Source organism: Drosophila simulans, chromosome 2R (assembly GCF_016746395.2).
Source record: "Drosophila simulans strain w501 chromosome 2R, Prin_Dsim_3.1, whole genome shotgun sequence".
Lineage (NCBI taxonomy): Eukaryota > Metazoa > Arthropoda > Insecta > Diptera > Drosophilidae > Drosophila > Drosophila simulans.
In genome coordinates, this window is record NC_052521.2 from 15290577 (window position 1) to 15317657 (window position 27081).

At 41.2% G+C, this 27081-nt stretch overlaps 1 protein-coding gene across 2 annotated transcripts; it reads left to right on the top strand.

Annotated features, from left to right (window-relative positions):
* Positions 1–1289: 1289 nt before the first annotated feature.
* Positions 1290–27027, top strand: LOC6735041 (myb-like protein AA). 2 transcript variants are annotated; one of them, XM_039292636.2, is made up of 6 exons: positions 12807–12928; positions 12979–13156; positions 23292–24010; positions 25955–26201; positions 26266–26469; positions 26532–27027. In XM_039292636.2, exons 3-6 carry the CDS (start codon positions 23358–23360, stop codon positions 26868–26870), a joined length of 1443 nt encoding a protein of 480 aa, XP_039148570.1. In that variant the 5' UTR covers positions 12807–12928; positions 12979–13156; positions 23292–23357; the 3' UTR covers positions 26871–27027. The 2 variants fall into 2 exon arrangements, with proteins under 2 accessions (XP_016028328.1, XP_039148570.1); XM_016168391.2 differs by lacking the exons at positions 12807–12928; positions 12979–13156 and adding an exon at positions 1290–1612.
* The last annotated feature ends 54 nt before the right edge of the window (positions 27028–27081 follow it).

The window sequence follows — 27081 nt, forward strand, 5'->3', positions numbered from 1 at the left end:
AAGCCAAACAAATGTAAAGTTTATTAGATCTTAAGTGAAGGCACCGAGGGAGTGGCAGAGGGTCAGTAATGGCACAACGTCACATGGCCAGCTGCAGAATGCAATAAAAGGGCTTAACCCAAAAGCAAACGCTTAGCAAATATGTGAAGCAGCTATGAAAAATGCTAAGTTCATCCGGAAAGAAATGACACGAGAGGAAAACTGCATCTTCCAACATTTGCTCGGTTTTTTAATTCAACAAGTCCCATTTTATTGCATACCCATATTTCAATCTTAATTGTAAACCAAAGCTTAATATACTTAAATTGCTTAATTATTATTATATTTAAAAGATTTAAGAAGTTATGGCTGAAAAGTCTATTAGGGTGTATACAAAAATGTCAGAGAAACATAATGGCAGACGAAATCTGACATTTCATTTGGCATTTCAATGATTTCCGCTTGCAAAGGGGTAAAAGAAATTATCAATGAAAGATTTTAGCTCGGACATCAGCTGTCGATGTTCTCGAAACTTAAAGACGAGCTAATGAATTTGCCAAAATAACTCGATTCAATTTGCGTCAGCGTGAAAATTGCTGTAGATATACACGGTGGTTGTTGTATTATCACAGTGCTGGCTTTTTTTTGTTGTTGTAGCTTGTTCCGATATGTCAGAGAGTTAGTTTCATGTTATGGCCATAAATCAAGCCAAAAATTCAAATGTTATCAGCGCGGCGGGATATTCCACTGCAGTGTGGGTGCGTTTTCCTGTTCCCTCGCTCTCTATCTCTCTCTCCCTCTATCGCTCTCTCTCTCTTGGCGAACTATCACTATCTCACTCTGGCTGCCGAAACTTGCGGGACGATAAGCAAGCTGCCACCGCTCAGTTAGTTGCCCCTTCTACATTGGTATGCATTTTATATAATGCTGCTGATGACGACGCCAACAGTGGCGTCCAGCCTTATCCTTCTTACTCTGTAGCTACTATGAAGGTCAACGCAATAGGAGTCACTTTAGATTCATTAAAGAAAGAGAAAATACAAAAAGATACTCAGCATGGTTGTGCACACATTTTCCAAAATTATTTAATTGAAAAATGCCTATATAATTTATTGAAATTCAACTAGTTTATATTATTATCAAATTATTTGCATATTTCCGGCAGTTTTTCGCTGACCACTCCTGTATTTACAGGCTTTGATAGGGGAGTAATTAGTTTGAGCGTTCCGCTGGCTTTTCCGCTCCCAATGTCAATCGCTCTCCTGTATACCAACAGGTGGCATATCTAGCCAAAGCATCGGCCATGGCGCTAAACCACGGCTAACACTTCTGGCCAACATTATAAATGGCCAAGCATCTGGCTTCTGGTGGCTCATTCGCAACAAAAGCCAATACCAATTCGCAGAAGCCTGAACAAAATCGCGTCGCGATCGCTTCGAACCGTCGGTGAAAAGTTAGAGATATTTGTTTCGGTGTCTGAAATATATGGAAATAAGTTCGACAGCTACAAAATATGAAACAAGGATCTGTCAGTTGTCTTTGAAAATTTGCCCAGACTCATCAGGTTCCTTGAATATTCGCAAAAATCAAAAAAAGGCATCAACATTGTTGCGTCATGTGTTCCAAAGCATTGGTAAGTGCAACATATCTGTTGTGTACGAACAAAAAATAGAAATACAAATTTGGAAATTCTTTCTCCACTTCACTATTTGCTGCACTGCAAACGATAATGAAGTCATGAATACTTTGCTCGAAATTCTGAAAGATTTAAAGCCCAACTCTAAAGGGGGAGTTTTTCGATTGCGTTCAAATTCCCTGATAAAAATATTTGCATAACATACTCTCTCTCTTTTTCCTGTCAGTTTCGAATCCAGATTACTTTTGAATATTCTAAAACTCTGTGTGATTTTGCATGCACTGCTTCATAAGCCCATTGCTGTTTTGGGGAACAGTTTATAGTTCTCCTCGCAAGAATGCATGTGCAACTGCAACATCCTTTTGCCCGGTAACGATAAAACTTACATGAGCTTGGATCTCTGGCAATATGCAAACAGTAATAGAATTAATGCCATGAGCCAAACGAAATGTTGACCGAAACTACCCATACCCACAAGCCCGCCCACAAACACACAGACAGAGCAGCTGTGCACACAGTCAGCCAGAAATGGTTTGAAAATTGGAAATTAACAAAAAGCGAGCGGGAAAAGCGCTGGCACAAATTTAGCTGAAAATCCAAACAAAAAAAAGGGGGGGAATGGGCTTGTGTGCAGTTTCCATGTTGCTGCTGTTGTTCGTGCAGCATGCGAATTAGTGTTGCCACTCGACACTTTGTCCTGGCCAAAATCTGAGCCATGGCGGCGAAGAGAAGAAGAGCAGAACAGTAGTGGAGGAGCGAGTGACAGCCGGCCATCGCCGTCAGCAGAGAAGAGCTTGCACTTTTCTTTCGAGTGCAGTGCAGGCCTTTCCACTTTCCACAGCCCATTTTCCAGGCCAGTTTTCCACCCGCTTTTGAATGCTTAACGTGTCACTTGGCTGCCTCAGAGTGTCGGCATGCAACTCGGCCAGCTGCAAAAATATGCAAATTAGACATCAAAAATGCTTTAATGAAAATTCCGCCTGTGGCAAAAAAAAAATACAAAAAAAATCGAAAGAAACACTGCCTGCAAAAAGCGCTAGCACACTTTCGCCACAACTAATGTACATTTCTTGCTACGTCACTTGCAAAGAATTTAATGCTAGCCATGGCAAAATTGATTTCGCATTTTATGGCGGCCGGATGCTGATTAAACTGGGCCATAAATCGTTCCGGCCAATTGACAACTGGCCATGACGTATGGCCGCCCTCGAGCGAAGTAGTTCGCTAATTATCATGAAAGTGACACCTATGTGAAGCCATCGGGGGATTAAATAGATGTTACTGATTACTGAAAATTTCCGCTGCTTTATTCCACTTTAATCCTACTGCATTTACTGCATTCTCTGTGTTAATCAGTTAGCCTCGCATCGCATGAGCAAATTAAATAAATTTTGCAATTAAAAGTTGCACTCCTTCGGAAGCATTTGTCAACGCAAATAAGCGTAAATGAAGTTTGTTTTGCTTCTGCCTTTTTTCCCTTTTGGCCATCGCTTGTTGCCTCCACCCGGAATCCTGGCGAATACCCATCCCAAGATACTTCCTATTCCCAGTTTTGTTTTGTTGAGGCTGTGTTTCCACGACCGATGGTTGTCATTGTTGGTTTTGTTTTGTATACCCTTAAAAAAAATGTAAGGTTACAAGAAACATCAGAAAGCACTTTGCAATATATTGCTTTTTTGCATTAATATGGATTTGAATAAACTATTCAAAGTTAAATGGAAAGTTGATGCCTACAAATATGCTTTAAAAACCTCATCATATCATTATAACTTATTTGAACTTGGCTAACTGGAAGACCTGCATTCCATTAGGGTATCCAATGACCAGCTAATTGTCCCTATAATTTCATTTACCATTTTATTTTGTTTGCTAAATGGGTAGCACCGCAATACAAGGATGGCAAGTGCAGCTTCCGCTGGAACTAAAACGGAAACAAAAATGAAAATGAAAATGCAACTGAAACTGTAACTGGAACTCAAACGGCAGCCGAAGCTGCGACTGTAACTCACAGTCGCATTTCATGTTGTTTTAATTACTTTCTGATTTATTTAGAATGGTGCCAAGGGGCGTGGAACATTGGATGGGGCATGCCACATTGTTGACTATAATTAGTTGCATTGTCACCTGAATGCAGCCAAATGAAATGAGCAAACAAAAACATGTCCCCAATTTTCGTCATGGCCGAAAAAACATGGTCTCGCATAAAATGTGCTCAAACAGCCAAATTATATTTACATTATTTAAGTGCAATGACAAGAATTTCCACAGGAAATTTGGCTAAAAACAACAAACGCCATGCCATGCCTTTCACACAGAATTAAATTAGGTTCTTGTCTGCTCGCAAAATGTGTTATGACCCGAAATTAGAGCCGAATTTTCATTGTTTATTATTTTGACCATGCTTTTCTGCCCCCCATCCATTATAATTTGTATTTGCCGATGCTTTTGCCTGACTTCGGTGAAAGTCCTTCATCTAATCAGAGGGCTTAAAGTGAATCAAAAGCCTAGTTTCAAATTTGGTACGAAACAAATTGTGTGATTAGCATTCGGTACGTGTTTTTGACACTACCCACAACCGAAAAACACGTCAGTTAAATAAATAAGCTCGGCCCAAATTGCATCCATTCTCTGTGGTCATGTTTTGGCAGTGAAATGTAAAAACATTTTGGCATTCAATAAGCCATAAGCTGTGTAAAGTAGCTAACCTTGCAGTTAATATTCGTGATTGGTTTCGCAATGGTACATATGTATATGCTACGATTTTGGAAAACATCTGCCGGTAAACATCTGGAATTAATTTTCAAGTTACTTTAGGACTTGCTAAAACAATGATATCCTTGCACAAATTACGGCTTAAACTCAAATGCTTTCTAATTGCTTGCCAATTTGTTCATATTAGATGCATTGCATTTAGATTTAGTGCCGCCACGATAGTCTTGAGATTTATATACCATTTATCTAGTCGGAATTTTGAGTATGTGTTCCTGTAGCAAACAAATCCGTTTCCCATTTGAAACAGGAAACATGTGCCTGGGAAATGAGTTGACCTGATTAAATGAACCATGCTGAAACCGCAATTCGCAGCACCAAATTTGCATGCACAACTAATATTCGGTGCTTAAATTAATTAAAATTGTTTATATTTAAAGTATGATTTTTGGGTAATCAACCATCTCATTCGGAAACCGAGTTAATTTACACCGCAAATGGGTTTTGTCGTTGCCATGACAATAATGCTAATTAAATGCAACTAATGTTGGGCACAACACAAAACACTTTGCCAGGACCTGTGAAATAATAACGAACGAGTCTCCACACTTTCGTCCTGTTTGCCAGTTTTACTACCTTCACAGCGCGCAAACAAAAGTTAGCGTAAAAAATGCATATTGCATGCGTGCCCAAAAATTAATTGGAATGCAAATGCACTGGCCAAAGTTGCACATTAATTACCATCCTTTATTCGTGTGGTTCTTTCACATACCCCCCTTATAATTATGGACCCTTTGGGTCTGCGACCGCACTTATCCTGTCTACAATTACACAAACTAATGCCATTTAATTAAGTTCACACGTGCCACAATTAAATCTTCAACACTAATTGACGAGAGTCACCGTGTGTGTGTTTGAAGGACATTGGGTTCAGGGTTCATCTGGTTTTTTTTAAGCCCCAAACAATCTCACGTAGTCAGCAAACGACAAACAAATAAACGAAGGAGTAGCAAAAGGTGTAGGACGAATCGTGTTGGGAAATCATAAATAGTTGCTCCCCAGCCCCAAAAACGTAACCTTTTCGATGAAATTAGACTAAGCTAAATTTGATGTTGGATAGTTCGATTTTCGGAGATACGGAATTTACCTGGTATATCATTGACAATATGATGTTTTTAGAAAATTTTTAAACAAATATTTCAAAACTTAAAAAGAAGTAATAAATAGAATATATAAAAATGAGATTTTTAAATTTTATACATGAAAATAAAGGATACCTAAATAATATTTTGTTTAAAAATTAATTCATATATTTTCAAGTTGGTTTATACTACAATAAATAGTTGATGGAATCACTAATACACCCAAAATTTGACTACAACATTCGCATTGCGAATATTTGGCACGATTTCTGCTCGAGATGGGCGTGCCAACTTGAGTTACGTTACTTTTCGAAAAGGGGCGGGTGCGGATTCGAAAATTATTTAGCAAATTAACAGGCTGACAAGTCAACTGTGTATGCATTCGGAAGTGGCTGACGTGGGTCCAATGGCTATGTGACCGGATTGCCAACAGGCGGAAAACTTATGGATGGCCGGCACGCAATTGCTTACCTTGGCCAAGAAAGTTGGCAGTGGATGGGGCTGGTCTATGGCCATTAAAGGAAATGCTCCTGCTGTTTGTTTTTGGGCATTTTTGGTATTTTGTTTCGGTTTAGTTTGGTTTCCTTGGGCTTGGGTTGGTGGGCTATGTCTGCTCACCCACCTGGAACACTGGCGTGTTGTTGCACTTTGTGGTGTCCAAATATTTTGGTTCCGTCTGAGACCGCAACGCAAACACATGCAGCGTTTATTATGTGTATATGTCGGCTTAATGTCCTGTTAAAGTCAGCTTAGACCGGGATAAGGACATTTTGAGGGCGCAGGATGAGTGAGTGGGCATGTTTTCCTACTGTTGCAACTGAAGCTGCGTAATGAAGTTGCTTGTTAATAAAAATTGAAATTAAAGCAAGACTTAACGAACAGCACGCACGAAGTAATGAGAATTACGCGTACAGAGAGAAGAATTTGTCGCGAAAAGTATTTTTGTATAAAGCAGTGAAATTTATTATCCAAATTTAATATTTAAAATCATAATGCAGATTGAATTATTTTTGATATAAATATTAAATTATAAGGCAACCAAAGTAAGTAAAAAATTTTAATTAAATTAAAGACAAGAAAACAATGGCACTTTTGTCTGAAAAACTTGTTTTTCCGTGCCCCAAGTTAATTAAAGCCGCCCATCTGCTGCTGCCACGCCCCCTTCCCGGGCAGTGCCTCAAGTATTGCACTTGGCATAATTTGTGCAGCCGGCAGAATCTCGTATATCAGACAGCAAGCGACGGTCGGCGTACTCTCTTTCTGAATTCGACAACTCAGCGAACTGAAAAACGCAAAAAAAAAATAGCCATGGAGAGATGGCCAGAACAGTGCCGGCTCTTCGAGGCGGGAATCCGCCAACGAGGTCAACGACAGGCCAAACTGTCCGGCAGAGAGCAAACTTCAAGTGCGACTGTGTCTCTGTGTGCGTGCGCGTGTACATATGTATGTGTGTGTGTGTGTGTGATGGCCAACACTTGGCGGACAATAAAACAATTAAACGCAAAGTCAACATGGCGAGCCAAAAAAGTTAACTCCACTCGACCTGCCCCGCCCCCACGCCCCCAGCGCAAAAAAAAAAGAAACCACCGCAACGTTGACCGCCCCCAATGAATTGAAATGGGAATCGAAAATGGAATGCAGCTGGGCCAAATGCCAGTGCCATTTGAATGCAACGAACGCGCCACATGCGGCCAACTATTGCTACTACTGCTGCATTTGCCACGGGGCGTATACTTAATCAAAACCAAAAACATACACCAACGCACTTGGCGGATTCTCTCGGTTTGTGGCCGGTTAGTAGCTGGCAACTTTAATTGGAATTTATGGTCGGACACTAAGTGGGTGGTTGGGTGGTTGGTTGGCTGAGTGTTTGGTGTTTGAGTCCCGCGCGCTCGAGCTCTCCAGGAGATTGGAACAGGTTACGTCATTTGCGGGGCTTGAGCACATCTCGCCCTGAGTGACGTTATCCGTCGAAAGTTCTTCCATGCGCCGCACGAAATAAAGAAAGCGAATACTATTCGGTTTCCTCTTGGAAAGTTCCAAGGATGTGCCTCTTTCCACGCCTCACACACTTCGAAATAATGATGAGGCAACATGAATAATTTCTGCATATATGTATGTACTGGTATGTGGAAGTGTTTAAAGTTTGCCAGAAAGCAAATTACATTTATGTAAGATAGCAAGAGTACCAAAAACCTACTTAAAGCTCTAAGATATGAAGTCTGTATTTGAACTCTATATACTCTATATTTCAGATTAGAGTTTAGTATAAAGATTTCCTTTGGCATGTTTATTAGTTTTCCATCTTGAGTACGTAAAGCTCATCCCTTTTCAAGGATCTTACTGCACTTTGAAAATTGCGCCTCCCAGTTCCCCCATTAAGATTTGCCATCTCGGACTGCACTATGAAGGCAAATAGAAGGGGGAAATGTGCCAGTCAGCCGCACTATCAAATCTTCGTCAATCCCCAAGACCCTAAAGGATATTAACCCATGAAGAACGCTTCAATCACCACGCCCACCCAATCACAATTTAAATCATTTTGTGGGCGTTGGCCCCTTGTCTGTTGTTGTCTGTTTCCGGGACATAATGAATGGTTGGCCATCAATTGACCGAAGCCTCGAGCAATTGCAATTTGTGTCGCCCGATAATTGTCCTGTAACAGGACAAGTGCAATCGTAAGCTGAACTCCGTGCTACTTGTGCATCCGGAAAATATGGCCGGGATGCATGGGAAACGAAGAAAAGAAGTAGGAGGATGTCGTCGTGCGCTCAACCATAAAATAAAAGATAATCATTATTTTCCTAAGATTGAACATAAATTCTTCGCGTGCGCGCTCCACCATTAAACGTGGTGCAGCTTCCCCGGAAATGCATCAAAATTCGCTGCCTGCCATCGTATCAGTTTCAGTGTCTGCGGAGCGGAAATGCGCTAGCGCAGAGGAAAAGGAATAAAGTGCGCACACACACAGTGGCTACCGCACACCCACAGCCACTCACTCACACACACACATGAACATACCCATGCGGCTGGCAGGATGCAGCGGTAGCCCGTGGCCTTTCCAGCTGCAGGACATGTGAGTGTGGGCAAAAGAGTGCTGGGGCGTTAAGAATGCAACGCCTGCAGCTGCTACAGACCGGATGCAGCTCATTTCACTTGGCCAGGCAACAAAATGCAGGCCCAGGACTCCCATCCTGTAAGCAAGCATCCTCTGCGCCCACCGGGATCAGGACGATGCTGAGCGGGATGAAGATGCATTGCCGGGTTGATTTAATAAATTTTCAAATATTTTCTCGCAAAATATTTTACTGCATCCACGCGACTGAAAGTCAATTTAATAAACTGTTAAGCAAAGTGCAAAGGCTATGGGGGAAATATGTGTGTACATATGCAGTTTTCTTGCTGGCAAAGAGGGCATACTCTCACTTTGGAAATTTATTAAAGAATAAGAATAATTTAAATAATAAAATTATTAATTTTAAATTTTTACTTGCAAGTACTGTAATTTACTTTTAAAACATCTTTTTTGGAATGTTTAAGAATATATAGGGAAATATATCTTTAAACCTTTGAATTACTAAGGATGTACCTCATAACTTGTGAAGGGTAGCGAAATCGTTGGGTAAAGTGTGCTAAAGTAATACGTAATGCGTTCGAGAAAAGCGTTGTGTATGTGTTCTACTACTTATACATATGCATGGCTATATGGTTTTCAAAGTGTGTGTGTGTGTGGGTATATTGCTCGCGTGCTCAACGACATCCTCCATTAAAACTTAAAAAAAAGTTCGCTCGCTTAATTAAATGTCGCATAAAATGAAATCTTGAAACATTTTTCAACCACAAAAATAAGAGAGGAGCCTTGACTTTCTCTGCTTTACGTGCCTCCACCGAGTTGCCACCACGGCAATCCAATGAATTTCCCACCCAATCCCCTCAGTTTGCAACCACCACCCACTTGAGTTCATCAGCGGGTGGCGCCGATGTCGAAGTGATTAAATTGAGCAACCATTAAAATAAATATGGCGACAAATGGTTCAAGTGTGAGTTGGGCACAAGAAGTGGGGCAAAGTGGGTGGGCCACTCCCCTCGCCTCATTAAGCCACAAATGCGATGGGAGTGGAGATGGTAATGATGTTTGGGCTCAGCACTCATCCGGTGTCCCCAAAAATTATGCGTAAATTTGTGAATTATATGCGCCGTCTGTGGAAGAAAATTTTTAATAATTCTGTTATATTGCCAGAGCGAAAGATGAAAAGTCGGCTTTTAAAGGCAGGGCAAGCTAATTGAAATCAATTTGCCAGCCAATCGACTGACCCCATGCAGATGATTAGGTCAGTACTTGGCTGACAAGGTGGCAACACGGCTATAAGTGCGGCAACAGCTCCTTGAGCTCTTGATGGAAGTAGTCCCTCCTTTCTAGCCATCTCTATCTGCCACTTGAATGCGACAAGCGGCCTCGTCGAGTGCTGGCCAAACTGTCATTGTGAGTGGGTTGGGCTGCTTCTTTGCCAGCCCATCAGAGCCCAGAGCCCAGAGCCCATCACCTGACCCACCCGATCCACCGGATCCGTGTGAAGCATCTGAACCATCCGAACCACCAGATCCACCAGACCCACCTGTTTTGCAACGTCCTGAGCTGGCAATCAAGCTAAAAGCACCTGGCCAGGCCCTGAGCTTTGCTTATTTGTTTGAGAACGAACTAGTGGGTGGGAAATGGGTGAAAAGTGGGCGGTCGAAGGACCGTGGCTGGGCGGCACTTTGGTCCATTGGTTGGACCCGTAAATCTTTCCGCACACTTTAGCAATTTATACATAACCGCCGGCATTTATTGTCACTTTTAGCTGCGAGTTCACCACCCCAACCACCCAACCCCACCCAGAATGCCCATCACGTTTTGCTATTTACATTCGCCACGGCAACATGGCGAAGCCATTTTTGTACACTTTTTTGCTCCGCCTTTTTTTTTCGTAGTGGCACGATAAAGTCATCTTCTTCATTTGCAGCCGCCGGCTGTCCAAGGACCAAAACTTTATTTGCCACCGAACCGCCAAATGGCAAATGTCACGTTGCAGACTTATTAGCGCTGCTTTCCCGCCCAGATAAAATGTCGCTGCGAAACGAGATTAAATAATGCTCTTCTTTCTGGCTAGGTAAAAAATATATATATATATAGGGGCCAACTTCTTGCGAGTGGTGGGAAAACAGAGCTTTGCATATTTGTCTTGAATATTTATCAAATTGCCCATACGCACCGTGGCCACGAAAGAGCCTAAATTTCGGCGTGATTTATGATTGGGGAAAAACGGTGGTGCAAGGAGCAGGGGGCAGAGAGCAGAGTATGGAAGGGTGTGCCAGCAGTGTTGATGAATTACTGGCCATAATGATGCATCATTATGTGGAACTAATTGCGGGCCTGGCCCACAGTCAGTCATTTGGCATTGTCAATTACCATCGCCGATGTGAATACCGTCGGTTGCCTTCATAAATTAGCTTCGCTGATCGAATGAAAGTTTCATCAATTGTTTATTGGGCCATGGGCCTCACACTCGACTTAACCCATATATCAAAATCACGCCGTGGATTTTCTGGGGCAGATGTCACATTTAATTGGATTTTCACATCGGCCATTGTTTGCTTTTCGGCCACGGCGTCCTAATAAGCTATTAAATAGGCGCCGCAGCCGAGAGTTTTCCCCTTCACCGAGAGCATAATTGAGGACAACACCTCCTCTCCGCCGGCCTCGTTCAGCTATCCCCCACCCCCTTCGAAGATTACCCACAGGACATAAATAACACGAGGACTTCCGTTTGCCATAAAAGTGACGCGTCGCTTGGCCAGAAGGCGAAATGGCGCCCTGAATTGCCAATGACAACATTTCCGTTTCGAGGACAACAAGCTCAGGCCCGCAAATCGTAAATTTCAATCAATGGAGCACTCGACTCTCTCACTCAATTTCGATTCGATCCCCTCGGAAAATCTGCGCCGAAAAGTGAGAAACCGGTCAGTGCCACGCCCACCGCCAGATGGCGCTTAATTGCCGCACTTACGAAATTTACAGAACACGGCACAAAATATTTTAATCATTTTTTAAATTCAATAAAGTAGATACTTTTTTATTCTATTAAATATATGTAAATATCAAAATAATTACAAATACTCTTTAATAAAATGCATATTTTGTTATATATTATAAATTGATATGATATTTTATCCAAAAAATCTTTGCCGCCCAAAAATAATAAATTAGAATACTTGTAAAAACCATTAGAATATTTAACAATGAATTAAGAATTATAGTTTTTCGGTGCATCTGCAGCAGCAGCTGATGTTAAAAACCCTTAACAAGTTGGAAAACTTCGTGCGAAGCGAATGTGTTGCAATATAACTCGTAAATCATTAAAACTTCGCTCATAAAAATAGGCCAAAATAGGAGTGTCGCAGGGGAGATGATGAGGGGTGTGTACTGTAGCACACACATATATATATATACCCCTAATAGTTGTCCTTGGCCCTTTAGGTTAATCGAAAAACTTTTACCAAATCATTCCGGCAAATTGCCACTGAAAATAGCCGGCTAACCGCAGGCAATTTTAGCCCCATTTTTTTGACTAATTGCCAGAATTTCAGCGGTTAAAGAAGCTTTAACTTCGATTCTGGCCAGGCCAGAAATCAAAATAAGAAAATCCATTTTCCTGCAACACGCAATTTATATGCACATAATTACCAACGGCCATCCTGATTATACGAACTTAACAAGCTTTCTAGATCGCATGGCCGGAATGGCATTTGATGTTCACCGGTAACCAGGTCATTTCATAACCATCAAACGAGAGTCCCAATAATCACAATAATAATATTAATATTATCAAAGTTAATTAGCGATCATCAATCACGCGGTTATTTCACTTCGTTTATTTAACTCGGAAAAATAGCAGTCAGTAAATCGCCAATTAATGAGCAACAGTTGATTAAAATCCATGAAAATAAATATACAGACAGTTTATGATGATTACATTACTCCAAGTTTATTGGCTAGCTCAAGCTTTGGCAAGAAAAATACTTGCAATAGCTAAATTATTGGTTCATCGGAGGTTTTTTAATTATTGACCACGCACATGCAAACACTAAAGTTAAAAAGCCAAATGTGTTCATTTTGTATGCGGTTCCCAGTTAAACGCAGCCGCAAAATGTAATTATTTATAAGTTAATTACAATGCTCGGTGTCTGGCATTTTATAAAATTGGCTAAATAATTCATTGGCCTGGTTTCTGTGGTGTTTTTTTTTACCAAATCAATGGACTCATCAAATCGATTCCGCCTGCCTTCTATTTGAGCTAAATTGCACAACTTGAGTAACAGTTGAGTGAAAAATCATAACAAAATTGACAAAATTGGTGAAAATCCCATTGAAACATTACGCAGCTTTCCTTCCAAATAATACGACAGCTTTCAACTCGTAAAAGTATTTATGTCCTTTGTATCTTTGATTTGTTTTTAATGCGACTCTCGCAGCTGAGGCAATAAAATGTTTTGACGGACAGTGTGTCGATATGAAAGAGACAAGCGCAGATCACAAGAAAGGAACGTAACAGTTAGTCAAGAAAGAGACAGTCCGAGAGCATGAGAAAGAGACAGTAATCTACTGCGCACACACGTTTCAGTGATAACCAAATTTGAGAAGTAGCGGCCAGTAAGCGAATAAAATTATATTGAAAAATTTATACACAATGCATAAATATGTACATGTTCTTTGGACAGAGAGACGTTTATGACTAAGTGGCCTGCATGTGTGCAAATGTGCAATATAAACTTTTATGCCATACACAGTTTATATTTACCGCCACTTGACCTTTTTCAATTTTTTCTCTGCCCTCTCTGTTGTATCTTTATGAACGTGCAGGACTTCGAAAGAGTTAGGGATTTGGGGTAACAGAACGTAAAAGGTTTATATCCCGAAAGTCTACTTAAATATGGATGAGATGGAATTGAAGGCGAACAGAAAATTCACTGTGAACGGATTTATTTTGCTTATGCAATCTTAATTCATAAATAAAATAAATATTTTGTATTAAAGGCAAAGTAGAAAAATTAAGTTAGTTTATTCACAACCAATCTATTTATTCGTATTATTGAATTATTTCGGGGCTCATGATTGTATTTCTATTTTATATATGGTTAATTTCCGCCAGCTCTTGATTGATTTTGGGATAAGCCAAATGTGATTCCCGCCGTAATTAGATCATTCCAATGACCCAGAATCGAGTAATGGCCCAAATTTATTGAAATCCCTCTTGGCATCGCAATTAGATGTCATTCAAAAATTGAAATTAATTTTCGCAGCCATGACAAGGCAATTAATCGTGTGTCCTCGCTTTTTTGCCAGCGAGATTCGTTTGAAACTAGATTTTCCACATTCCACATGTACACTCGTATGCAAAAGTGCATAAATCAAAATAAATTTGCCAAATCACGAACTTAATTTAAATGTCACAACAGTAGCAGCAGCGTGTTGACAGGGGGAAAATTTATAAAAAAAAAAAAAAAAGGGAAAGGAAAATTCCATTTTGTGTCCTTTTTGCGTATGTCCTTAATGTCGCCGCTCAGTGCGTTTATTTATGCATTACGAATTACTTGCGACTTTCTTGCATTTGTCGCGTTCGTTTCCGCCGATGGCCACTGCCATCCGGCAGGAGTTTTCCTCGATTTTTCACCGATTTTCTTTGAACTGGTTGCGTTGTTTTCTCTTTTTTGGACTGCACGCGCGATTTTCGCAGCCATTGGATAAAAGGGAAATCGAAATTAAACTGTCCAAGGGGCTGTGCCGACCAAAAATTTACGACCGTGCGCGTGCTAAACGTGGCCCAGACACAGGAGCTTTTCGCCCGTCCATTTTCCGATTTCGGTCCGGTTTCCCCCCCATCCCCACGCCACTTTCCGCTTTTCCCCTTGGAGCCCACTTGGAGCTGGAGCTGCGTGCCCCTTCATTTGGCCGCAAACATCCGCTCAGTGAAATGACTTTGTGGCTGGTTTTACATAACCCTGACAGACAGACGAAGCAAAAGGAAAAGCGAAAAGATTATTGCAATGGAGGATGGAGGATGTGGGAAAGTGGGGTGGTGCGGCAGGACCAGCAGGATTAAGTCCTGGCAGTGCTTGCATGTGTGCATTTGATTTTTGGCCAACATGAATGTTAAATGCACATTTGTTTCCGGCCAACGCAAGCTCATGATTATTTTATTGAGCCGCTTCTCCGGCTTCTGTAGCTTTTCGCGCTGAAATTGCCCCTGACATGCAATTCGCCAGCTGATTTAGAAGCGCCACAAACCCTCTTTGCATTCACATTTTCTAGTAATCTCGGCAACTTCCATTCATACTTTTGGTTGCTGCATGTAGAGAAATTAATGCCTAGTTGGGAGAAATTAAAATAATTTATATAAAATTTCCTATAATAATTTCATTGAAATATCTCGCTATATAGTGATTCAGAGACTTGAATTTGTGAATATATGTCTTTTGGATTCTCAGATGAAAGGCGCAAATCTCACGGTGTACTTACACATGTGGCTCGCCTAGTCTTGAGTGGCTTTTCCGGATCGTTGCACGCACAAATTGCCACTCGAATGGCTGGCTTAGCTTACCTCCACAGTATCTGTATCTTTGTACATTCGTATCTGAATCTGCAAGTGCTTCGCTGTATCTTTGCAACTGCAAAGTCGACCAAGTATATCTGCATCGCTGGCTCGCAACTGAAATTCACCGAGCACAATATGAATATACATTTTCATAACCCGTATGGATTTCAACTACTTGGTATCTACTTAGCTGACAATCTCGAGTAACACAATTTTCAAATTGTGAAAAGGGTTCCCACTTTATCCAGCATTATCCGCTTCGGCGTTTTGAACTCTTGTGATTTGGGCACAATGTAAATACAATCAAATACTCGAAATCCCAGTGAAAAACTTGAATCATGTTTAGATTTTGAGCTCTTGCAGCAGACAAAATTACTCTTCAACCGCAATCAATGAAATCTCAGCACGAGGTCAGTTCAAGGATAACATTTTACTTCCATAAAAATGGCAAAAATAATAACTAGGCATAATTCCAATCTGCCATTATGTGAAAAGATACAAAATAAAGCAGGTGACTAAGGCCCGAACATAATCAAAAGTTTTCAACAGATGTCCTTTAACGAAACTTTAGCGTGCTACCAAATATATTTGCAAACTTTGCAGAAGTGCATTTTGAAGGCCTGCTCTTTCTGCAAATCTGATGATTGCCAACTAAAAAAGAAATATGGGGTCGTTTGAATATGTCTTTTATGTGTACTCTCTCCAAAATATTAAAGTACAAATTAGAAGCTATAAACCAAATTTATGTAAATAATGGAACACAGTCCGATATTTATTATATTTGTGAAGGCTTAACCAAATCTTTTTGAAAATTAAGTACCTGCATTAAAGCACACTCATTTGCGAATCCATAATGTGTGCTTTGATATAAATAAGCGCTTTCACAGAGCTCACATAGGCGACAAAGTGGGAATTTGTTTGTTGTCACAGGCTGATGTATGGCACCTACAAGGACATGTTTGGAGTGCATTCCAAGCCGTAGGCATGCCTGCAAAGCAAATGCTATACAGAATACCCCCCAACCCGTCCTGTCTCACATTTATGAGGGTAAAGTTTGAACATAAATTGGGCATGTGTCCCGTGCCACCCACTTCAACTCAACTGAAATTGGGGGGAGGGGAAATGCAATCGACGAACGAGCCAAAGTTTTCGGCAAAAACTGCTCAAATAAACAAAGAATGGCATTTGGAAACGGCAATCTGAGGACCAGGACATGATTGTCATTAAGTCCTGCCACATAAATAAGGCAAACGAAAAATGAGTCAACGGAAGTGGGTCTCACATGACACTTATTGTTGGTAGCGGCTGCAACGAAACTTCAAAGGCATTTCCGTTCAGCCAGTGCAGTAATGACAACAAATTCGTAGTGGTAATTGCAAAACGTTTTTCTCGACCAACCCAAATTGCACCAAAGTGCTGGAAGTTTTTGTCCACTTCCCCAACTGATTGAAATGGAGTCGAGGCGGAAGGAGGATGTCCTTAATCTGAGTTTCGTTACGTAATCTCAGACGGGGTGATAAATTGATGCATAAACCCCAAGGCAATGCCCAAAAAGATTTAATAAGAACAGCCGGCAAATATTTGCACACTTGAACGGCTCAGGGCGCCTTAACTTCGTCAATGAGAGAGATTAAACTTTTGCTCGAAGGATGTCAAAGCATCAATTTGTCAGGCGACGACAACAGCTCAAAGGATTGCCAGTGGAGGGTGAAAGCAATCACAGAACCACAGGAAAAAAATGTGTACAAAAAATGAAGGCTACCTAGAGATACCATACCATTCATCTTTGACAGATGAAGTAAAGTAAAAAATATACTTGAAAATAAAAACACTTGGAATGTGAATGTGACAAAAATAAATTGTTTAAAATAATGTTTTATGTATTTGTATTAATCACTACAACCATTTATATAATGATCATCTTTATATAATGTGATCATCACTGCTGCTGCGTAAACAACTCTATAGAAATTATGAAAGAGGGGCTAAGACTTTTGTCATTCTGACATATTTTAATGCGAATTTACAACAGCCCCGAGGTTTTTGGATGGGGCATGTTCCGGCCACTTGAGCTGCCAGTCCTCTGACAGTTGGTCAACTTTAATTTTCAGCCCTTTTCTGGAACCCACCCGTGCCTTTGGGGGCTAAGTTCCTCAGTCCCCCACCCATCACGAGCTCCATTTAGTGTTGCCTGCTTTTCGGCGCCATCTCCCGGGCGACAGGCAGCGTAGTAAATTTAATAAATAAGTGGAGATTTCTGCTGGATGCCTGTTATTGTTGGTGCGGCATACCTCAATCAAAGCATGTGCCACAAATATATATAAGTATATATATATATATATATGTATGTACATGTATAATGGAACAGACAAGTTGTGAACAGAGGACAGGATATAGCAGCCTTCTCTCAACAGGGTCTTCAATAATATTTTACACACACGACAGACAGCTAGACTTGGGTCGCTGTCATGTTGTATTCCCATCGGGTTGGTTGCCGGCACAAAAGGCCAAATTGCAAATAAGAAAGCAATAAAACGACATCGAATAAAATATCGTGAAATAACAACTTTTTTTTAGCGGCGAAAGCGGACTTTGATAAATGCTTAATGAAATACATGCTTACAATTAAATATACTAGTTTTGAGTAGCGAAACTAGTACTTGTATATATTTTTAACTAAAACGAACCTTCTACATTTAAGCCAGAGTAGTTCCAGTGCTAACCCTTTAATTCCCAAATAATATGAACCTGCTGAAAAACACCTCCGCACATCCTATTTGCCTCGCCGGAGCGGAGAAAATAAAACGTTCAAGTGCCATTTATCTCACTGGGCCAAAAACTTTCCAAACTGACTTTCCAAAGCCCGCACACACGAAAAAGTGTGCTAACCAAGTGTGAATGTGCGGGTGAACTCTGCATATTTTCTCCATCCTGCCCTTGACACTTAAACACACCCTCATACTATCCTCGTTTTGGTGTGGGCTAAATTGATTTGACAAATATTTTTCTTGGCGTTTATTACATTTTTTCTGTTGGCATCAGCATTGGGAAAAGGCTGCCGATCTGGCCTTTTCAGAGCGCGTAACCCGTCGCTGGCAGGGATTACGCTCGCTATGGCAACAATTTCAATATGCTCCACTACCACTCAGTTAAAGCACTTGGAAAAAATGGTATAAGTTATTAGATTTGCTACCGATTATGCTTAAAACTTAATAGAGCTTAAAGGATACGCATACTAAAGAGTATCAACTGAAAGCTACGCAACTTTAAGGCTCTCTACAAATCCTTGACAATTATCGCTGTCCAAAGATATACAAAGTATTTTCTATACTATGTATATCTGGACTTAAAATAAAAACCTTTTATTCCTGTGCACACACAAACTCGCCCTCTAAAATGTACTATAAGGATGCAAGAATTCCACACGATGCCACAAACACATGCTTGGGGCAACATTTAAATACATGGGGTTGTGTAAACGGCTGAGCGAGTGTGCGTGTGCTGATTGCATTGTTGCACTTGTTGCATTCCCTCCACGCACACACTCTCAAGCGCACTTCATATAAATCAATATGAAAACCAAAGCATGCCAAACAAACAGGAATTTCCCCTGCCACGCAAAGCTCGCAGGAAGCTAACATAAAAATGCCAAGGGAATATGTTTTTAATAGAATATTTTTAATTGCCAGGAAATAATAAAAATATACCCCAAATAAGCTACTTTTCTGCAGTAAAAATAAATTGCTTTAAATTCAAAAATTTAATTCTGGCCGAATTATGCGTGATATTTGACTCACATTGTTAAAATTTGACCTATTAACCTTACCCCCCTTGGGTAGTAATATTTCCCACATCTCACAATGGAACATCCCGCACATGAAAAGAACGGAAGAGTAGAATGTGTTGCCAAACAATGGTGAAAACTTCTAAACCTAAAATCGGATATTTTAGATTTGGAACGCAATTCCTGGCAACCATAGATGGTGGTTGTTCATTGTTGGTCCGCTGAGAGGTTGGTTCTAAATGACCAGCGGTTAAAGGTCAGCGAAAAGCCAGTAATGCACTCGCCTTCAAAATCGGCAAATGAGGTCCATAAAAACCAGGACCACAAAAAGCCACTGCGTTGGAAGAGGCACTAATTGCAGCATTAGACCACCGATGGAGGCTTCAGCCGGATCAAAGTCTCAGTTGACAGGACCGGAGTGTATTTAACTTCTCCACCTGCATATGAAAACATATAAACAGTGCTGGCAAGCTAACAACCTAGTCAAGTTCCTAATGAAAACAGTGAAAAAGCGTTTTAATTCTAACAAGCCATGCGCCACATTATAATAAAATACACACAAATACACAATACAATATAAAATATATATATATAGCTACATCTTTCTCTTTACTTAGCTGGTGAGATAAGTAAATGCTTTTATAATAGACCCAGAAAACAAGAAACATATTGTAAAATCAGATATACATTTTATAAGAAAAATAGCTAGAATAGAACATATATTAGAACATATTTAGTTCCAAATGTAGCTGAAAAAAGGACATGCTACCAGCAGTGGTTGTAAGTAGTTTTCCGCCCCACCCACCATCTCGCTTCAACTATCTTTTACTGTCTCTTTCATGCTGCTGTAACAACACGACTGCGACTTAGAGCGGCAAAAAGTGAGCTACGTGCAGATGCCTCACCTGTGATAGAGGTGATTAACAGGATTTGCAGCCGGCAGAGCAACCAATCTGCTACTTTTGCCAGTTGTCCTGTTTGCGTGTGCATGTGTGCTAGTGTGCTTGTGTGTGTGTGCGAACATGGTAACCGTTGATGGCACACATGGCGTATGCGTAACATTAAATCTAGAGGATGGCTCTTGCTGCGGCTCTTAATTGAAAAAAGCAACCCCCAAAACATAATCTAAAATGCCGACAACTGTTGGCCAGAGAACATGACAACGAACTAATACCGAAAAACTTTGAAATTGGCAAACTTTGGGCGATTAATTAAAATCGCTTCATGCCATTGATGAAACAATAATAGGAAAAAACCAATATTTGACAATTGCCAATAAGCGCCAGACAGAGCCGAAAAAATAACAATAACAAGGGGGCGGGGCTTTGGATCACATCAACAGCAACGAAAACAAGGACCGAGCGAGCAAGGAGCAACAATTAAAACAAATCGAGGGGAGAATTGCATGCTCATGTTATTGCAGTTATATAAAAACCACCGCACCACACCACCCCCTCGCCCCGAAAAACATACCACTACAAGCATGCAAATTGGGTACTCTCCCGCTTAGTTGTGTTGTTTTTCCGACTGCTGCCAATGCAAGGACCAAGTTTTCCTCGAACAATTGCCGCCGTGCAGAGAAATTCAATTGAAAACTGAAAGGTCACAAATTTATGCAACATATATGCAACATATACATATGCTAAAGGTATATATCTATACATATATATTTTCTGATATATACCTGTATGTTTGGCTGTCTGTTCTGGCCAGGTGAGCAGCTGAACATTGTCTGGCCACATTGCAGTTTGATTGCAAAAATGTAATTGAATGGCAGTCGAAAAAAAATCGTAGACAGCAAAAACATAAAATAATAAACAACCAAAAAGCGCAATCATTTGCATAACGCTATGCGAAAACTAACACCATAAATTATGAAATTATATTTTCAATTGCCCCAGCCGGTGTTATTGTTTTTGTTATTACGCTAGGTTGTGCAACAAAAATATGGGGCCGCATTCGCAGCAATAACAAAATAAATCGAGGCTAAGCGTCTTCCATGGTGCTGAAATTCTATGGTTGTATTTCAATTAAAATTCACCTGGAAAATGTACACATATAAATCAAGGAGAAAAAGCCATATAAAATGGAATAGGTCACTGTCAAAATAATATGCGAGTTACTAAAACAATTTCTTTACAATATTATAGAAATAGTATGCATTTTAGATATATTGCAAAAGTTATTAAAAAGTTATTGCTTAAATGTAATAGAAATATATATCCCTCAAGAAAACTTGAATCTGATTTTGAAGTCCATAAGTTTATAACCATCTTTCGTGACTTTAAATTTTCCTACACATTTTATAAAACTTTAAGTAAAGCTAAGCTTTAGAGCTCCTTAGTTCCATTCTAACTTAATTATTAATGGCGTTAAAATAAAACCGATAACAGCCATCAAAGTTAAATTTTCTTTGTCCCGAGGAAATCGGCTTATTGAAGCCACTTTAAATCACACAAAGAGCGACTGGCCACACAAAGCCACCTGTAAGCCACAAAAAAAGATAGCACACAAAGTCCGCCTTCGCACCTGGTTTATCAGGAACAAAACTAGGGGAAATCCACGCCTTAAACCAAACAAGGAAAAAGGAAAATAATTCAATTCCATAAACACTTGTTCACACAGTTCACGCAGATCACGTGTCGCCTTCGTAAGCTGCGACTTGGAGCGACTTGGGCGAAACTTCATCAACACAAATTGTGAATTCCATACAAATAGTTTGACAAACTTGCTGGTCCCACGAAACTTGGAGGAGCTGGCGAGGAATTGGGGGATCGAAGGTGGGGCGGACGAGGCCGAGATAAATGAAAGAAGTTTTGTGGTAGGCCCGGCCAGAGCATAAAAGAAATCTTATAAATCCAGAGCGGCAACAACACTTGCATACATCCGTGATGCTTCCACATATATGTATGTTCCATGTATAGTACACTTAAAAAAGTGCTGGGTCTTTTTAAATATTATATTGAATATATGAATAAGAAATCCACTTGAACTTGTTACCAATTTTTTGCAGCGCATGTTAAAGCCAGATTGAGACAAAAGAACTTGTAGAGCGACAAGGAAAAGTGGGAACAGGAAATGGAGCCGCTGGAGGAGAGCACTGTGTTCATATCTCAGTTTTGAGCATTTCCGGCGCCAACTATTCGGTCACGTAGTGTGTGCCTCTAATGAATGTAGCTAGCTGTACGACGACTATATCTGGATGCCTATATAGGATAGGATAGGATAGGAAAGGATAGGATGCGCGTGCAGCGCATTATCGCTAAAGGTCGCCCAACTATTTTCACTTGGGGCACTTCTACGTTTTTTTTTTTTTTCGGACAGGACCACATAATCAGAGAAATCGCACATAGACACCAGACACAAATACAGACATGTCTGAAAATCTTGACCGAAAAGTTTCTCAACCTCAAAGTGGAAATAAGGGGAAGGCCAGGCGAAAACTTTTCATCTTATTTGGGTTCGGTTTTTTGGTCCTGACGTTATTCCAATTTCCCCAAGCACATTGATTGTCAACATCCAGCAGGGAATTCAACTTTCCCCTTAGCCGGCTCAGTGGGAACTTGGAGGCTGTTTAGGTTTAAGTTTTCGGTTTCGTCAATCGGAATTTTGTTGAGTTCTTAGTTGAATTAGCGGTCGATTTTCGGCTGACAGCAGTAGACTACAGAGTTTCCCAAAAAAAAGGAATAAAAACTAAAAGCTTACTTGTAATGAAATTAGAAAGTTATCTATGGATTTTCTAGGAATTTTATAAAGTAGCAGCAATCGTGTTTCGTAATTACTAAGGTAATTTTAGACATGTTGTAATATTTGTCTAACTGATAACCACGCTTATCAGCATTATTGATTATCATATGATTCTTATCGCAAGGCTTTCCCTAAGTATCTTCATGTTGATAAGAATAAAATATCTACGTCACGTGCATAACAATAAAATGCGAAATTGGGGAAGAACATTAACTAAAAGTTGCTTGAAAATTTTCCAAGAAATTAAAGAGGTATTTATCAAGTTAATTGGTAGCACTGCGAAAGTATAGTACTTAAAGAATTGATAAGGTATTAATAACAACTAAGACAACAACGACTACAATGAATAACCACAATGCATATATACCTCATTGACTTACCCAGAAATCCAGTGGTTTGAATAAGCCTTTGATGCCCAAATACCCAGCAAATATTTTTTATAAACCTATTCATTGCGCTGCCTAATCGCATGTGATAAATATTAATCCACATGCATTGTTTGCCATTCGAATTGAGGGGTATTTGCATATCAAGCCCCCCCCCCTCGACAACTGTTGACACTGTGCAGTTTATTAGCCACACAACAATTGTTTAACATTTCCGTTGCCTTGTGCCGCACCCTTCTTATCGAGCAAATCTCTTTGTTTCTGCCACATTTGCAGCTGCTCCTGGCCGTCATTCTAGCTGCTCGCTGTTTTGGTAGTGGCTCTTCCAGACGAACGCTCGCCATGGCCTGCGAGGAGACGATGGAATCGACGCCGGGGCTCAAAAACAATAGATACGGCTATAGAAGCGCCACGGACAACAACTACAACGATTACAACTACAAGTGGGAGCACGGGGATGTGGACGTTGATGGCATTGCAGATAGCAACGAGGACGACAACAATGACAACTATAACTACAACAAAGCACCGGCCAAATGGCAGCAGGAACAGCAGCAAAAACTCTACGGAAATCCCATCCACAGCATATACGACAGGCAGCAACATCGACAACGGCAGCAGCAGCAGCAACATGAGCAGCAGCAACAGCAACAGCAGCAGAAACACCAACAGCAGCAACTCGAACAGCAGCAACAGGGATTGGGCATGGGAACTGGAATGGGAATGGGACTGGGACAGTTTGATGATGATCCAGAGAATGCTCGCAACGACTTCCGTCTGCAATTGTCCGACTTAAATGCGGCCGTTCAAGGTATGGGCAGGTTTGCTGTTACCCAGGACCAGGACAAAGACCAGGACAACAGCAATAGTAATAGCAACAGCAATGGCAACAGCAACATCAAGGACAACAGCAACATCGACTGGCTGCAGCCGACGGAGGAGCAGGAGCAATTGTTGCTGGCGCGTCGCAGCCGCAGCAGCAACATCAACCAAAGGTAAGACCAGTGATGAGAAAGGTAACATTTAGTTCAATCTGTATCTTTTTCCAAAAGTAATTCCTAAGTATCAAAAAACATAATTTTAAAATTTATTTAAGTCAATTTGCTTCTTAAATCACTATTAAGGATATTGTGAAAGTATGCTGGCCAAATGTTGTATCTATTTGTAGAGCCTTTAAATTGTTCCAAAATTATAAAGTGATTAGTACCTTGAGGAAGATTCTTATATTTAAGTCATCACTATATAGCGAAAGTATGGATAATTAGAGGCATTGGCGTGTAGCGCGCATTCAATGAGTTCAGATTCCGTGAAAATGTGGCCGCATATGATTGGAGCCGACAGAAGGGGGGAACCAAGCCATAAAGCCTGCTCCTCTGCCCGTACCAGTTGCAGTTGCTCCTCCTGCGCCTCCTCCTGCTTATCCGATCCTATTCCATCTGCAGAGTCCATCCCGGCAGTCGGCAGTCCGACTAATCTGGGCTCTCTGGCTTGCTGGTTGCATATCAACTAAAAGTCAATGACAACATCGCATGACGTAAGCGTGAGCACAAACGTAAGCGCTTAAGCTGATTCCTCCAGTCGACTGCGCTTTATCCCCTTTGTCAGATTGAACGAGATCAGGAGCTGCATGGATCATGTGCATTCTGAGCCAGGGATTACGTAATCTGCGTCTTGCATGCACCAAAAAAAGCAGCAATATAAAGGGAATTCCCACCGAAATATGACTGAGGATTCCTTGAAGAGGAAAAAATAAGTCATTCAAGTTGTGCTCTGTAGAAAGGATACCCTGCCACTTCTTGGGTACATTCTTAAGGTCAGAAATATTTTTGTTAAATACAAATCCCATAGATTCCTCCTTTGCAAAAGCTAAGCTGTCAGCAAAAATCGATTTAGATAAAACTCTTAGAAAGCATTCACATGAAAACCACAATTATTCGCTGTTGCAAGAACTCAGAACCGTATAATACCAGTCCTTTTTCTGTGCTAATTCAAACCAGCGCTCACCTCAACTATTCCAGCTGCATTCATTTCAAAACATTTTCACAAACTTTGCGACAAAACTATCAAAGCCGTTGTTGCCCTGAAAGAGGGCTTCAAAAATGCCAACGCCGCTGGATCGGAGGGCTAAAGCTTCGGGGCAGGAAGAATAGGGTAAGGAATGGGGCAAGGGGATGTGGTGGGATGGTATCTGTATGGGGACTCCGGGGTATGGGAGATGTACTGTGAGGCATCGACAACGAAAGGGGGAAATCCGCTGGCAGCCAACGACATTCGCGAAGCGGAGAGCTTTGTGCCGCGCCACAGGCTCAGGACAACGCCATCACCACGAGCATCTCCTGCCCACCAATCTGAATCTCCCGGCACAGCCCCATGGCCGTCGCTCCATCCACAGACAAAGCCGCGCGCCAAAGCGAAAGCTAAAAAATTCATTGGCATTTGCTGCAGTTGAATGCAAAATGATGCGCTTTTGTTGGCCAACTGGAAAAATTGCAGAAAAGAAACGGCGGCCATGCAAATAACAAACGTCAAAAACGAACTTATATTTTTTTTAACCACACCACCGCAGGCAATATCACATAGGAAAAAAGTTCTTTAAAATGTAAGATCATTTTACATGTTTTCTTAAATTACTCATAATTTTCCTGACTATGTTAAGCTGATAAATAAAATGTTCTTTTAACGTTATGAGATTTATTTAATTTATTTGACTATGATGAAGTATTTTAATCATCATAGGATATGTTAGAATATTTATAAGTTCTGTCTAGAATGCAAACAATTTTTTCTTTATGTGTAAAACCGCTTTTGCAGTCATTTCCGCTTGCCTGCGGCGACATCAGGCAGTCGTGGAGGCGAAAGCAGCTCCAGTGGGCCGCGAGATGAGAGCAGCGCTAATTCATGGCCAAACCTAACAAATTTCCATGCATATGCAATTTCAGGTCAGCCATGGATGAAGCAGAGGGAGCAGGGGAATCAGGTCAGCCCGAGTACACCAACAATGAGTTACCATCTGGCGGTCTAGATGATGTGGACATTGAGGGCGAGGAGGATTACGCAGGTCAGGAGGAGGACGCAGACGAACTGAGTTCCCAGCTGCCCTACGGGATACAGAACGTGCGCAAGCGCCGCGTTCGCAGTGTAATGCCACCGGTACCGTTTCTGGGTCCCAATCCCAGCACAGATGGGGTAAGTAACTCAATTTAATTGAATATAATAAAGTACTTCATCTAATGTACTTGCCCATTCACAGGTGGTCACCTATCAGTCGTTGTGCCCCACAAATCGGGTGACCGTGAAGTTGGAAAGCGGCGATTACCGTCCCAATCACTATGTGGAGGTTACGTGTGCCCACAGCTACTCACCGCAGCCCTCGAGGAACTACAACTATGAATATGGTTACAGGGGCAATGAACTGCTCCGAGCTCTGCTCTCCGAGCGAAGCGAGAAACGAGAGGTGAGCTACATAGATTAAACGCAAAAATTCAGTTAAATGACCTTTGGGATACTTGCATTTAGATCTGCTCCGCAACGGGCTTCTCGTGCATCCAGCTCAACCGCACCATCCATCTGATTCGACTGAACGACGCCTCCGGCTGCTGGGAATCGGAGACGCGGACTGTGCCCTCTGGTTGTGAGTGCATGTGGCCGAAGCATAGCTACGGCGATATAGCCTTCTACCATCAGGCGCAGAAGAGACGGGCCGGCGTGTCCGCTCTGCGACCCCATGCACCCATCAATGTAGATTACAGGCCTGGAGTGGGCTACCGCCAGCTGACCCTGAGGACGAGGAATCCCAAGCCAGCTCCTCGCAGTCGACGCGAGGATATGGGCTATGAGAGCTACGATTTCAACTAGTTTTGAAGGATTGCGCCTAATTGGATTCGCGTGCTTATTTTGGTGGTTTAGCAACTAAGTTTGATCCGCATAAATTATTTTTCGCTTTAGCTTAGCATTTAGAGTGAAGAGAGAGTCCCTTAGTAATGGTGTATAAAATAAACGAACTACAATGGAGCAACAAAAGTTGGCTTTTCATGAAGGGGGATTATGGAAATTAAATTGCATGTGC